The 14,204-nt window shown below is 55.4% G+C and overlaps 3 protein-coding genes across 3 annotated transcripts; 2 read left to right on the forward strand and 1 right to left on the reverse strand.

Moving 5' to 3' along the window:
• Positions 1 to 2,294: 2,294 nt before the first annotated feature.
• IUM83_10306 (Cytochrome P450) lies at positions 2,295 to 3,519 on the forward strand (the record flags this gene model as incomplete). The annotated part of the gene is made up of 6 exons (XM_067934799.1): positions 2,295 to 2,336; positions 2,400 to 2,620; positions 2,699 to 2,876; positions 2,947 to 3,133; positions 3,196 to 3,410; positions 3,499 to 3,519. The coding sequence occupies 6 exons, from the start codon at positions 2,295 to 2,297 to the stop codon at positions 3,517 to 3,519; spliced, it is 864 nt and encodes a 287-aa protein (XP_067793159.1).
• Positions 3,520 to 5,134: 1,615 nt separating this feature from the next.
• IUM83_10307 (putative choline dehydrogenase) lies at positions 5,135 to 7,384 on the reverse strand (the record flags this gene model as incomplete). Its single annotated transcript, XM_067934800.1, has 9 exons — positions 5,135 to 5,268; positions 5,347 to 5,406; positions 5,466 to 5,729; positions 6,114 to 6,204; positions 6,281 to 6,429; positions 6,530 to 6,661; positions 6,729 to 6,891; positions 6,963 to 7,040; positions 7,160 to 7,384. 9 exons carry the CDS (start codon positions 7,382 to 7,384, stop codon positions 5,135 to 5,137), a joined length of 1,296 nt encoding a protein of 431 aa, XP_067793160.1.
• Positions 7,385 to 8,174: 790 nt separating this feature from the next.
• IUM83_10308 (tubulin alpha chain) lies at positions 8,175 to 8,977 on the forward strand (the record flags this gene model as incomplete). Its single annotated transcript, XM_067934801.1, has 2 exons — positions 8,175 to 8,354; positions 8,426 to 8,977. 2 exons carry the CDS (start codon positions 8,175 to 8,177, stop codon positions 8,975 to 8,977), a joined length of 732 nt encoding a protein of 243 aa, XP_067793154.1.
• Positions 8,978 to 14,204: the final 5,227 nt, after the last annotated feature.

Genomic DNA, 14,204 nt, shown 5'->3' on the forward strand with positions numbered 1-14,204 from the left:
GCTGGGTGGGTGATGCTGGGGAAACCCCGTCGGTAGCTGGGCTTCCTCTTGGATCTGTGGACTGGGGGCAATCTTGTGCGAGTTGTCTGTCCTCAGGGTTTAATGTCGCTTGTAAGGACCTTCTTGCAGACGGCCGCAGAGAATAAGGTTGAGATCGTCGCATAATACGTCTTCTACGGGCTTGGCTTAGCCGAAATGACGGACTTGCAACGTCCTCGCTGCTGGGGCCGCCATCTTCACCCTCCATGGCGTAAAGCAACACTGAGATGCACTCACAAAAATCATCAATCTCTTTTGTACGATAGGTGCGGCGATTAGGGGGTCGGTTTGCCAGGATCGATTCAATCAATCGCACATGGGAATTTAGAGTAAAACCCACAATAGGTGTAGGGTTAAATAAATAGGAGACCTTTTGCCACCCCGATTTTTCAAAATGCGGCCCCATCTGCTCGTGGAGCGCATTCAGCGTCGCTGTCTTCATTGCTCTTGCGCCGCATACCATGATGGATAGGTCGCCTGTCCAAGTAACCAGGTACTCCTCACATCAAAGCAAGTTTGCCCGTCGCGCCCACCAGGAAGGTGCCGACAAGTACACGTACATGTATTATTAATATTAGCTCTGTAATTCTGCTCATATCTCATCCACAGATGGGGTACTTATTATTCATGTACGATATTGAAAGAGTGGATACAGTACAGACAACGACATACAAAGCCGGCATCATGAATGCGATTCCTCTAATAAAAGAGATAAAAAAATGACATAAAATACACGTAAATTCGTATAAAGTACTCAAAAGCATATGTCATACAAAGATGAACTCTACTGATTGAATATGATTGGCCAGTGAGTCCTTGTTGTTCATTGCACGACTTTGTCTGTCGGCTTCTCGTGTCTGCCGGCTTTGTAAGTTGTTGTCTTGTAGTCGAATTGTGTTTGAAGTTGCCTCCAGATGGCAACCTCGTCCGCAAACTATTGGGGGGTCAGCCTCTGTGCATAAGCGCTCGGGGGAATAATCACCGACACGGTCGACCAGCCAGGATCATTTTCGAAAACTCCACCCGCCTCAACTTTGCGACTCGACACTACTCAAGCTGAAGGTCCAGATCGTTATTGCTGCCCTCGCCACTCTACTGTTGCCCGTGTACGTAGTGGTCGATACCTGGGCGTACATACCCTTTTACTGACCTCTGTCATCAGTCATGGTGCAGTCATAGCACGTTTACAGTGTGCTGGAGGGGTCCCTGACAACAAAGGTGACGGCTCTGGCGTCATCTATGAGAAATCTGGCTTCTTGACCGCCGACTGCACCCAAAAGGCCTGCGCCACTGCAAACGGTGATATCCTTCCGAGCACGAAGGGCAACCAGAAGAGCTGCGTCCTCCCCAAATTTCCCCGTCGTCGCATAAATGCTTTTAACGGCGCTTGCGAAAGTCAAAAGGCTGGAAGCAACTACCCGAACTTCCGCCCCATTTCCCGTGATTGCTAGATGGAAACACGTGGGCGCCTTTGGTCGCTGTATCATTAGACGAGTCCAAACAGGGAAGACCCTGGAGTGTGGGTAATATCCACTGGATATACTTCTAGCGTAGCGGATAATGTAATGTGTTACGTTTTCGCTTGGCCCCATCACGCTTGCGCTGTTTAGTAGCCATAAAGTATTCCGCATACTTCGATTAGTGGTATTGTGGCGGCCATTGACTAGGTCATCTACGACTTGGCTGGGAGCACGTGTATATCGTAAAGCACTGGTACTGCTTGCTGTTTTCCTTTCGAACGCCACATTGGTATGACATTTGTGGTGGCCTACAAAATTGGTATTTTTGACACACGCGTGTCGAAAACGCAAAAGCAGTAACGTCGTATACTATCCAATTAGTAATTGGATGTTAGTTCTTTTAGTATCAATATAATATAATTGGCAATTACTATTGATACTACTGGCAGGCTCTTACTCATGACGAGGACCAGAAGCCCGTCAAGCGCGTGAAAAAGGCCCGCAACGACGATGCCGGCTGGAAGCCTTCAACTGGAACATTCTCTCGTACGGCTTGGAACCTCTGTATTGGATTGAGACCAGAGATTATGAGCTTATGGCATGATATCTTAGGCATAATATGCCATATTAAATATCATTTAAAGTACCGGAGACCACGAGATATTTGTCCGATCGTAAAAACATAAATTACAACGTAAAAAGTATGGTAAAAACTGTCATTCAGCGCGCGGGAGCACTGCATCGTCGCCACTAATTCGTTGCTGGCCACGCGGCCACCATTCAGTTATTTGCAGGATGGTGAGAGGCCCCCACCAAAAGAACAGCGTTAAGGCGAAGGTGAGTTCACCCGCGAAACGAGATGCATGCACCACGTCTAATCATCTACTCTACTGTATGCAGGCCATCGCCGCGAGCGAAGATGCCGTTGCGAACGACAGCAGCCTCGCCGACGTGGCGGCTGAGTACAAGGTGACGCCGCGCACGCTGTTGCGCTGGCGAAAAGCAGCGTCTGCGATCACGGCTGCTCCGCCCTCGCGGAAATTCGTCCGCAGCGCCGCACGACGAGGGCCGCCGATACTGTATCCTGATATGGAGAGGAGGCAAGTTCGTCACATCCTACTGTACGGCTATGAGTTGACTGACCTTTGATCTGTTTATTGTAGGTTGCTAGAATGGGTGCATCAAATGAGAAAAAATAGAGCAAGATGCGTGACGAGCCAGTGTTTGCTAGTCATGGGCGCGCGGTTTGAGCCGCGGCTGTTAGGTGAGCGCACTCAGCGCGCTGCCTACGAGTACTTGCGGCGGTTTCGAGACCGCAACAAGCTGTCCATTCGCCGCATCACCCACCGCGGCGTCAAGCAGCGCGAGGAGCTACAGGTACTGTGCCAGCGTGTGCTCGATTTTATTTACAGTACTGATATTTTATATTGATATTTGTATGAACCAGGTGGTGGCCGACGCGTTCGGGTGCGCCATGCGCTACGCGTTTGAGATAAACAGTGTCGTGTCCATCACGGCTGGTGACGATAAGTACAACTATGTATACAATATGGACCAAACGTCGATTTACATCGACATGAACCCGAGCACCACGATCTCTTTTCGGGGCGAACGTCATGTTGACGTTGTCCAGTGTAAGTCTCTAACCATTTCAATGCGCAGTGTACTACTTTAAATTAATTTTTGTATTGATTAGCTATGTCAGCGAACTCGTTCCGAGCCTCCGTGTTTCTGTGTGCGTCGGCTACGGGGCGTAAGCTGTCCCCGTTAGTCGTGTTCAAGGGCGAGCCTGGCTACCACGTCCAAGCCGAGCTCGAGCGTCATCCTGCCCACCGCTCGGACAAGGTAGTGCTCACGGTGCAGGCGAACGCGTATTGCGACCAGCACGTCATGGAGGAGTGGATCCAAGAGGTTCGTGATTTATTTCAGTGTCGGTGCCTACTGTATGACTTACAATTTGTATGATAGGTGTGGAGGCCATCGGTCTGTGGCCCATCAGTGCTTCTGCTCGACAGCTTGAAGGTCCACAAGATGGCTTCAACGCGAGCATCGCTCGAAGCCTGCTGTACGGAACCTGAGTTCATCCCTCCTGGCATCACAGGCCTTTCCCAGCCGATGGATGTCGCGGTAATGCGTGTGTTCAAGCACTTTACTAGGGAAATGTATGTGAGGTACCATGTAGATAACGATTTTTGCACCAATCCCACGCAGCGACGCAGTCTTATTACAGACATCGTGGTTGCTGCGTGGGAATCTGTGCCAGTCGATGTGATTCGACGTGGTTTCGTCAAGGCTGGGCTCATTCCAGTCGGCCCACGCTCGGACACCGGTGCATTTGTCATTAACAAGACGGAATAAAAATTAGCTTTTTCGTGCAAGTTTTAGCATAAAGTTATAGTTGTACCTTTGAAAATCTATAGTATTCGACTTTTACACGTCGGACAAAAATTGTGGGTCGGACAAATATCTTGTGGTCTCCGGTAGTGTACAGTAGTGCCTCAGGCAGGATATTGCTTGTAGCCGGGCAAACACCTGGCTTGACGCGTCAAGCATGAGAGAGCGACGTGGTCAAGGTCAGGATGAGTCTTACATAGCTGATGTGATTTTAGAATTATTAGTTGGTGCTCGCATTTCTGTTACCTTGTTGCAACTGTTGGTCGAAGCAACAAGGTAACAGAAATGCGAGCACAACTAAATCACATCAGCTATGTAGACTCATCCTGACCGCTAGTGGATGGGGCTTTTACCAAAAGAGTACCGATTTGCTCCACTGTCCCAAAGGAGTACTGGTACCTGTCCCAAAAGGAGTACCTGTACCTGTCCCAAAAGGAGTACCTGCCACCAGCACACGTTTGCTGTACGCGGTCTAGGGGGGCAAAACAATAAGATAGGACGAGCAGTCGAAGTAGACCTTGATGAAGCCAACATGGTTCTTGATGAGCTCAGTACCAAGCATCTCGCCGGCACCCTCGCAGCCCGGCTCAGTGATGGTGGGTGGGTGGATATGTAGGTATCCGCGCTGGTCGAAGCCCTCGTGTGGCGAAGGCCGTGGCATTGCGCAGCAGCTCCTCCATGCGGACGCTACCAGCAGCAGTTTCACCCTGGGCAACCACCTGTGGGTATGATGAACTCGGCCGCGAGGTGGTGATTGTCGGTGATGTGCGGCGCCGTGATGCTATCGCTCGCCCGCTTAGAGCAGTGGTTTCTGGTACGTTCACTCGCAGGTACTCCTTTTGGGACAGACCACGTAACTTGAAAGTGCTGTATCGACGCTCCAGCGAAGCAGGCATTGTACGCACATGTGAGCAAGTGAGCGCCAAATAGAGCTGCCCACCAGAAGACGAAGCCGCAAAGCAAGAGGGTAACGAACTCGAGTGAGGAGCCATGGACTTGAGAGGAAGATCAGTTTATTGTTGCTAATTCAGGTGCAGCCTCTGACTACGTTTCAATAGAATAGAATTAAATGCGTGTTTTAAAGCCCTGTCAGAACATTTTCTTCTACTTTGCATTTACGGCGTGACGCCGTCGGTAGTCTGCTTCGTCTTCACGCAGAATTTGTGCAGCACGGTTCGCCACCATCACCACAGACGAGTGAACGTTGCCGTTCGGGATGAGTGGGATGACGGATGCGTCAGCTACACGCAGGTTTTAATCCCGAAGACACGCAAATGGTTGTCTACGACGGCCTTTTCCTCTGAAGTGCCCATCGAAGCGCTACCAACCCAGTGCGAATTTCTAAACACCGAGTTGAATACCCATTCTTCCAAGTCTGTAACGTAAAACATGCATGTCCGTCAGTTGTAAGTTCGATCTTCACTCGAGTCCGAGGATCACGTAAATATCATACCCTTCGTGGCTGTGACGTCGGCGCCTGGGGTAATTTCCTTTCCGATCAAATCTTTTTCATCTGCCACAATGTCCAATGTTAGTATTCCGTCAGCACCCACCACAGCAGTCCTGTTTTACCTAGTTTTGCTGCGATTTCTCGAACTACACCAATGGCCCAGGTTATCTTCCAGACGTCACCCTCTCGGAGGTGTTCAGGCTTAGATTCTGGTACCTCCGAGACAACACGCGGGATCAAATGGTCATCGATATCGTTATCATCGACGGAATTGTCGCTGTCGTGAACGAGCACCACGCGATTGCGAGCGAGCGGGTGAAGCAGAGCAATCGTGATGATCACCTCGGTCACGTGGTTTAGCTCAGCGCTGTTCGACATATGTGGCTCTGACTTCCGCGGAAATAGCGTGAGCTGAATTTCGGGTAGTGTAGAGCCTGGAGGAATCAAGAATGCCCTGCGCTAATGCCGGCAGAGCCGAACAGACCAAAGCTTGACGCATTGGTGCGCTTGCTGTTGGTGGCTTCAAATGGCCATAGTCAGAATCCAAACTTTGTGGAGGGCATACAACACTTACCTGAGATCGATGACTCGTGGCATCTCACACTCAAACGTCATTCCAACAACAGGGTGATCTTGTAGGTTCATCCCAACTCGTGGCAAGTGTTTCTTCAAGGGAAGCCCAACTTTCTTGAGCGTATCGCTGTTTCCGATTCCAGACAGCATCAGAATCTTCGGCGTGTTGATCGCTCCCGCGGTGACAATGACCTCACCATGTTCTGCTAGACGAATGAGCTGCTCTGTGCCATTTCGGTAGCGAACTTCCACGCCCTCCGTCACGTTGTCGTCATTAATCCTAATTTTCTGCAGCCGCAGTAAATTGAAAAATGCCTCGTCAGCTCAAAAGTTCCAGGCGTAGAACGTCATTTGGTATACTTACCGTGACAGTGGTGTCCAGCATCAGGCGGAAGTTGCTTCTAGTGGATTTCGCCGTCTTACTATCCAGTATCGGTCCTAGGAATGCCTTGGCAGCGCTCTCACGCACACCGTCGCGGGTGTTAAAGTGGTAGTACCCAGCACCATATCGGCCTCCAGGTGCATTAAAATCCGCCGTCCGCGGAATGCCCAGCTCCATGCACGCCTCAATGAACTCGCTGGTCAGTGGCGCCTCCAGCGGGTGGGCTGGTACGGACAAATCCTCCCGTGCTGTGGAAGCTCGAGTTAGCCCCGTCGTAGTCCTCAATGGCCATGTAGATGGTCAGTGCCTCCCACGTCCACTTATCTATCTGCCACCGCTCCAGATCCGACGGTAGCGCTCGCACTGACATCCATCCACGCCCGCGTTAGCAGCCTCGCCACACACATGCAATGCAACACTCGTCACCCACCGTAGAGCATGGCGTTGTGGATCCCGCATCCGCCCAGCGCCTTGGCCACGTTCACATCCGGGTACGCCCAGTGCAGCGACGGCGTGTTGGCCACGTTGGTCCAGTAGAACGGCACGTCGAACGGCGTCAGACCCTTGGCATTCAGCGGCGACGGGATCGCGTCCTGCAGTCAGCAACATCATCCACCTCATCGTCAACAGCCCAACTCCAGCATCCCCACCCTCCAGTCCCCACCGTGCCGCCCAGTTGCGTCTGCGATGCGTTGCCAGCCTCGATCAGCAGCACGCGTCGCCACGGGTCGTCGCTCAGCAGCTTGGACACCACGGAGCCCGCCGGTCCCGATCACGATGGCGTCGAACTGCAGCAAAACAATCCAAAGCACCAGATCAAGACCTTCCCACGACCTTCACGACCGCCGCACGTGTCTTTACCTCTTGCTCCAGCACCAGTGGCGTGACGAAGGACGGCGGAGCGGACGCCACCGAGCCACACAGCAGCCGCAGCACGATTGCAACGCAGCTCACGGCCCCCGCGAGCAGCAGCAGCAGCGCCAGGCCGCTCACGATGAGGCGCGTGCGCCGCCCGATGCGTCCGAAGCGCTGCGAGCCGCTGGGATGCAGCAGCGGCGAGCGCTCGTCGCTGAAGCTGGCGGTCATGACGCAGGAACAGGCGGCGTGTCAACGCTGGGGCCGATTGAGAAATGCAACCGCTGGCGTGCGCGAGTCCATCCCGGTCAGTCCGGCTTCAACTGGTGCAGGTGATCCCATGGTGGCCGGCGTTTCACACGTCGCATGCCGGTTGAATCTCGTGTGGACACACGGGTAGCCTTCCGACGGACATACCGTTTCGGCGGTATGCTGGATGGCCGCTCGGTTCGTCGTGGTACGGCATCGCGCCACCAGTCGAGACACGTCTCGGCACCGAATGATCCTCAGTGAAGATACACGTCTCGGCCTTGCCGCACTGGAACTGCCACGTTTCACGCAGTGCTAGGCATTCCGCTGCGAGAATGCCGCCGTGAAGGCGCTCACAACGCAGCACTTGAGCTGTTGCTGTACTTGTTATCTAAACACGTCCACACCAAGTTACCAAAAAACGCAGTCAGACGCAAGTCATGGGTGGAAGCAACCTCTGTGCAACAAGTGGCGTTGATCCAGCTAGGTCCAGTACATCCCAACCTCAGCCAACCCCATAAGAAGAAGCGGACGCTGCCCAAGCAGCAGCCTCGACGCATGGCCGCCCGCCTCCAGTCCACGCCATCTGGCACCTTTCCCTCGTGTTGGCGCGAAAAAAGTCGCGTCACCCTCGCCTTATTATCGTCCGGTGGCTGCAGCCAGCTATCCACCAAGTACGTCGCCGCCCAGCGCCTTTCCCTCTCATTCTCCGATCCACCCTCGAGGGCGCAAGTCGACCCCAAAAGCCAGAGAACCCCAGCCAACGCCTGCCATGCGCGAGATCCTGTCCATCCACCTGGGCCAGGGCGGCATCCAGACGGGCAACGCCTGCTGGGAGCTCTACTGCCTGGGCGGCATCCAGCCCGACGGCATCATGCCCAGCGACAAGACCGTGGGCGGCGGCGACGACTCGTTCTCCACCTTCTTCTCCGAGACGGGCTCAGGCAAGCACGTCCCCGCGCTGTGTTCGTAGACCTGGAGCCCAGCGTCTGCGACGAGGTGCGCACGGGCACGTACCGCCAGCTGTACCACCCGGAGCAGATCATCTCGGGCAAGGAGGACGCGGCCAACAACTACGCGCGCGGCCACTACACGATCGGCAAGGAGTACGTGGACGTCGTGCTGGACCGCGTGCGCAAGCTGGCGGACGCGTGCACGGGCCTGCAGGGCTTCATGGTGTTCAACGCCGTGGGCGGCGGCACCGGCTCGGGCCTGGGCTCGCTGCTGCTGGAGCGCCTGTCGGTGGACTACGGCCGCAAGAGCAAGCTGGGTTTCACGATCTACCCGTCGCCGCTGGTGTCGTCGGCCGTGGTGGAGCCGTACAACTCGGTGCTGTCCACGCACTCGCTGCTGGAGCACACGGATGTGGCCGTGATGCTGGACAACGAGGCCATCTACGACATCTGCCGCCGCTCGCTGGACATCGAGCGCCCCACGTACACGAATCTCAACCGGTTGATCGCGCAGGTCATCTCGTCGCTCACGACGTCGCTGCGCTTCGACGGCTCGCTGAACGTGGACATCACGGAGTTCAGACGAACCTGGTGCCGTACCCGCGCATCCACTTCATGCTGAGCTCGTACGCGCCCGTGATCTCGGCCGAGAAGGCGTACCACGAGCAGCTGTCGGTGGCCGAGATCACCAACAGCGCGTTCGGGCGACGTCCATGATGGCCAAGTGCGACCCGCGCCACGGCAAGTACATGGCCACGTGCCTCATGTACCGCGGCGACGTGGTGCCGAAGGACGTGAACGCGGCCGTGGCGACCATCAAGACGAAGCGCACGATCCAGTTCGTGGACTGGTGTCCGACGGGCTTCAAGTGCGGCATCAACTACCAGCCGCCGTCGGTGGTGCCGGGCGGCGACCTGGCCCGCGTGCAGCGTGCCGTGTCGAACTCGACACAGCCATAGCGGCTCGACGCATCGTCGACCCGCTGTCGAAGGTCGCGTTCGCCATGTCCTGCCTTGGCGGACGCGCAAGGAGTTGGGCGTATGGACGCCGACTCTCCGGTCCTACGTGCTTCAGCACGTACGAAGTATTCAAGGAGGAGCTCAAACAAGCGTTTGAGCCCCCGCAAACGAATTCCGGTCGAGGGCGGAGTTCCTCGACCTTCAGCAGGGTAAGCATGATGTCCATGCTTACGCGCAGCGCGCACGATATTTGGTATCAAATATCGTGACTAACTCCGATTGACGAGGCGACCAAGGTCGTCACGTTCATGAAAGGACTTAGAGATGGGCCTGTGAAGACCTATCTCTTCCGAGAGTACCCGAGTACTCTCGAAGCTGCGATCACTCTTGCCATGCAAGAAGAGTTTAGCCTGCGGCAGGCTAAACTGCATGTGAACGTGCCGAGGCCGCAACCGCGCCCGGTAGCGAGGCCGGGAGGTCCGGAACCAATGGACCTCTCGAACGCAACAACTGCTGGTTACCAGCAGCAGGGAGGTAACGTGCGATGCTTCCGTTGCGGAAGGATCGGTCACTTTGCACGGGAGTGCACAGCTCCCATGCCCCCTGGAGGTGGCCGTCGTGGCGATGCTAGGCATCGCCGCGGACCAACAAAAACGCGAACATCCAGTAGGCGCGGGGCGCCCTACTGGTAATGCAGTCGCGCGTGCCGACATCGGGCACGCGACACTGAGGACTGCAGCCCCAGTGAGACCAGCTCTCACTGCAAGAAACAAGATGACAGGCCGAACCTAGTCATCTTGAGGTTTACTCGAAGAGAGCGAATGACTCTCTTCGAGCTTTGGTAGATTCAGGCGCGTCGAACAACTTTGTTCGACTACGAAGCCTGCCGAGACTTGACTTCGAGGAGGTAGATACACCTCGAAGTCTTCTGGAGGTACGACTGGCAACAGGTGCCATCGTGAAGACCGAGAAGCGCGTCGTGAACGTGCGCTTCTCGTACAAACAACGAGTGTTTGTCGAACACTTTATCGTCCTGGACCTGGACGATAAGTTCGACGTGGTAATGGGCATGCCGTGGCTTGCACGGCATGATCCGGTGATAGACTGGAAGAAGCGCACGCTCGTGCGCTTCGGACGCAATAGCGGAACAGAGAGCGATGGCCCTGTTACCGCAGCGCGCGCACCAGCAGGTGCGCGCGGCTCACCAGTCGAGACAGCGCTTCATGCTGCTGTCCCGGAGTGCCCAGGAAGTGCGCGAGGGCGCGCACAAGTGAGACCCACGTCGGCAATGCTGCCGACGTCGGAAGAAAAAGATATGTTGGTTCCGGGAACCAACACCCACGTTCAAGCGTGTAAGGGACAGTCCCTGACCCGAAGAGGTCAGGTCGACAGCGACGCGTCGGCTCCGGGAGCCGACGCACCCTCGGTCATGAGGGGCTCCGCCAATGAATGGCGTCGAGGTGACGAAGGCGTGTCAACTCCGGGAGTTGACGCTGCAAACAGTGCGGACGGTTGCAAACGTACCGCACTGACGCAATTTGCATGCTGTCGTGCAGCCGGGCTGCACGACGAAGCGCCATGCGATCAAGCCGGGCTTGATATCGCGCGCCCGCAGACAGGGTCTGCCGGCGAAGGGACACATTACCGTGCAGCCGGGCTGCACGAAGGAAAATGCGGTCAAGCCGGGCTTGATACCGCGCGCCCGCGGACAGGGTCCGCCGGCGAACGACTGTCCACGGCCGGGCCTGGACCAAGAAGAACAACTGTGCGGAGCCGGGCTCCGCACAACAAGAAGACGGCGCAAGCGGAAAACGCTGCGCAAGTCTCGGTCCGGGACCAAGACGCAACAAGAGCAGTCTGCTGGGCAGACTGCGGCGGTGACGCCGAATGTCAAGACGCTAAGCGTCTTGACGCGCACCGATACTGGATTCCAGTATCGTGACATGGAACTCGCTAGTCCTCCGACGACGGCGTCGGAGTTGACTTCGCTTCCAGCCATGAGCTGGAAGCGCTTCACGCGCGACTTGCACGATGGACGCATCGAGCAAGTCTGCGTTCTTCGGACAGCGAAAGAACGGCGAGCGAGAGCGAAGAGCTGAGGCAGCTCTTCATGGGAAGTACCACTGAGAGTGAAGACACTCTCAGTGCGAAGACGAAGCGAGAGCGCTTCGAGGAATAAGGTTGGGACTCGCTGAAGTCGAGTCCCTATTACGAATTGTTGAGGGAGTACAAAGACGTACTCCCGGAAGACATTCCTGCGGAGCTTCCGCAGGATAAGGGCATTCAGCACGAGATTGATCTCGTGCCGGGCACGAAGTACTGTGTCACGCGGCAGTGGCCACTGCCGCGAGAGCAAGTGAAAGCGATCGACGACTTCTTTGAAAGTCGTCGTAAAGCAGGACAAGTGCGGGAATCAAAGTCCCCGCACAGTGCTCCGACGTTCTGTGTCAAGAAGCCACAGGGCGGATGGCGCATCGTTCATGCCTACAACAAGCTGAACGATGCGACGGTACCGGCGCAGACGCCGATACCGCGAAAAGATGTTATCATCGATTCGATGGCCGGGAGCACCGTTTACAGTGCTCTCGACTTGCGAGATGGATTTTATCAAATCCTAATGCGTGAGAGCGATATCCCTCTCACGGCAGTGAGCACGCCAAGCGGCATGCTCTGGGAATGGCTAGTAATGCCACAGGGGCTTAAGAACGCCCCTGCGACTTTCAACAGGTGCGTGACGCACTTGTTGCGCTCGGTGCGCGACTTCGCACCGAGCTACTTCGATGATGTATTCATCCACAGCCGGGCTGTGGACGGGAAGACTCGACGTAGAGATGCACAGGGTGCATCTCCGGCAGCTACTTGAGCTTATGCGAAAGCATAAGCTCTACGCGAACCTGAAGAAGTGTATCTTCGGGGCGAGCGAGATACCCGTCCTCGGGTGTCTCGTAGGGAAGAATGGTGTCCGCCCTGACCCAGAAAAGGTCAGAGTGATTAACGAATGGCCAACGCCATCAAGTGTCAAGGAACTGAGGCAGTTCCTTGGCCACGTACTTGTGCAAGTACGTGGAGGACTATGCGGGCAAGATCCGCCCGCTGTCACAGCTTCTTAAGAAAGAAGCTGTGTGGAATTGGACACCCGATTGCCAGAAGGCATTTGATGCAGTCAAGCCGGCTTGACTGAGGCGCCGATCTTGGCAGTGGCTGACCAAGGTTGCCCATTTCACGTAGTGTGTGACGCATCCGATTTCGCGATCGGATGCGCGTTATCGCAGCACGATCACGAGGGCCGTGATCGTGTCGTCTACTACCAATCGCGTCAGCTGAAGCCAGCTGAGCGCAACTATCCGGTGCATGACAAGGAACTCCTTGCCATGAAGTATGCACTCGCGAAGTTCCGAGTGTATTTGCTTGGGAGTAGACCATTTGTGGTCTACACCGACCATGCATCACTGCGCACCGCAGTGAAGTCGCCACACATATCACAAAGAATGGCGAGATGGCTCTCATTCTTTGCAGAGTATAACTTCCGGGTCGAATACAAACCCGGAAGATTGAATGTAGTGGTCGACGCGTTATCACGTCGGCCGGACTATGCAGAAGCTGTTGACGTCAATGCCATTGACGCCATGCGATCGAGCAAACCCACATCATCTCTGTTGGATGATGTGAAGGCCGCGTACGCGCATGACGCGGACGCAAAGCTCTTGCTGGCCTATGGCACAGCGCCTTCTGACAAGTCCCGTCAGAAGCTGCCCAAGCACCTTCGAGCGCGTGCACACCGCTTTCGTGTGCACGAAGGACTGCTACTTTACAACGCAGTCGACGACAACGCGGATCGCGTTGTCGTGCCAAATGACCATGACCTGCGACTCAGGATCATGTACGAATATCATGATGCCCCGACTGCGGGACATCTCGGACGTGAGAAGACTTACGTCCTTCTCACGCGCGACTTCTACTGGCACCACCAGTATAAGTGGGTGCGCAAGTACATCCGTGCTTGCGAGGTATGCCAACGCGTAAAGCCTGCGCCATTCGCGCAGGCTCCACTACAATCACTACCGACTCCGTCGGAGTGTTGGAAGTCCATGTCTTTGGACTTCATCTTTGGTCTTCCCCCGGATAGCGGAGGGAACACCGGTGTTGTGGTCTTTGTAGACCGCTTCAGCAAGATGGTACATCTTGCTGCGGTGCCGGCAGAGGTGACCGCGAAGCAGACGGCCCGTCTGTTCGTCGACATGGTGTTCAAACACCATGGCATGCCGTCCGACATCGTGTCGGACAGAGACCCGCGCTTCACAGCGCATCTGTGGCAAGAAGTGTTTACACTTCTTGGGAGCCAGCTTTCCATGTCGACTGCGGATCATCCGCAGACGGACGGTCAAACCGAGCGCGTGAATCGCGTGCTCGTCGATATGTTGAAGAGCTACGCTCACTCGTTCCAATACTGGAGCGAGTGCTTACCGATGGCAGAGTTTGCCATCAATAACTCAGTGCATGCCTCGACAGGGCATACACCGTTCTACGTGAATGCCATGCGGCATCCACGTCTACCGAGTTTACTCGGAGTGATGGCTCCCACTTTAAGTGGGGGAGGATCTACGACTGCAATACAGCAGCCGCAGAAAACCGCTGACACTTGCACAGTGTCAGCTGCAACAATGGACAAACCACATGAGTCTGCGCAGGGCGCAGACTCCCCCAACAACATGGTTAACGATCACGGTTCGCGCAGGGCGCAGACACCGCAAAGAACCACGCAGAGGCCGGGCCTCTAGCGGAGAGCGAGCTGAATGACTTCAGCTCGGATGCAATCAGTTTCATCACCAAAAGACAAGCCGTGATTCGGTTTGTCCAAGACAATAGCAGCTTCTGTTGATCAACAGAAGC

This window comes from Phytophthora cinnamomi (genome assembly GCF_018691715.1).
Source record: "Phytophthora cinnamomi strain GKB4 chromosome Unknown Contig30, whole genome shotgun sequence".
Taxonomy (NCBI): Eukaryota; Oomycota; class Peronosporomycetes; order Peronosporales; family Peronosporaceae; genus Phytophthora; species Phytophthora cinnamomi.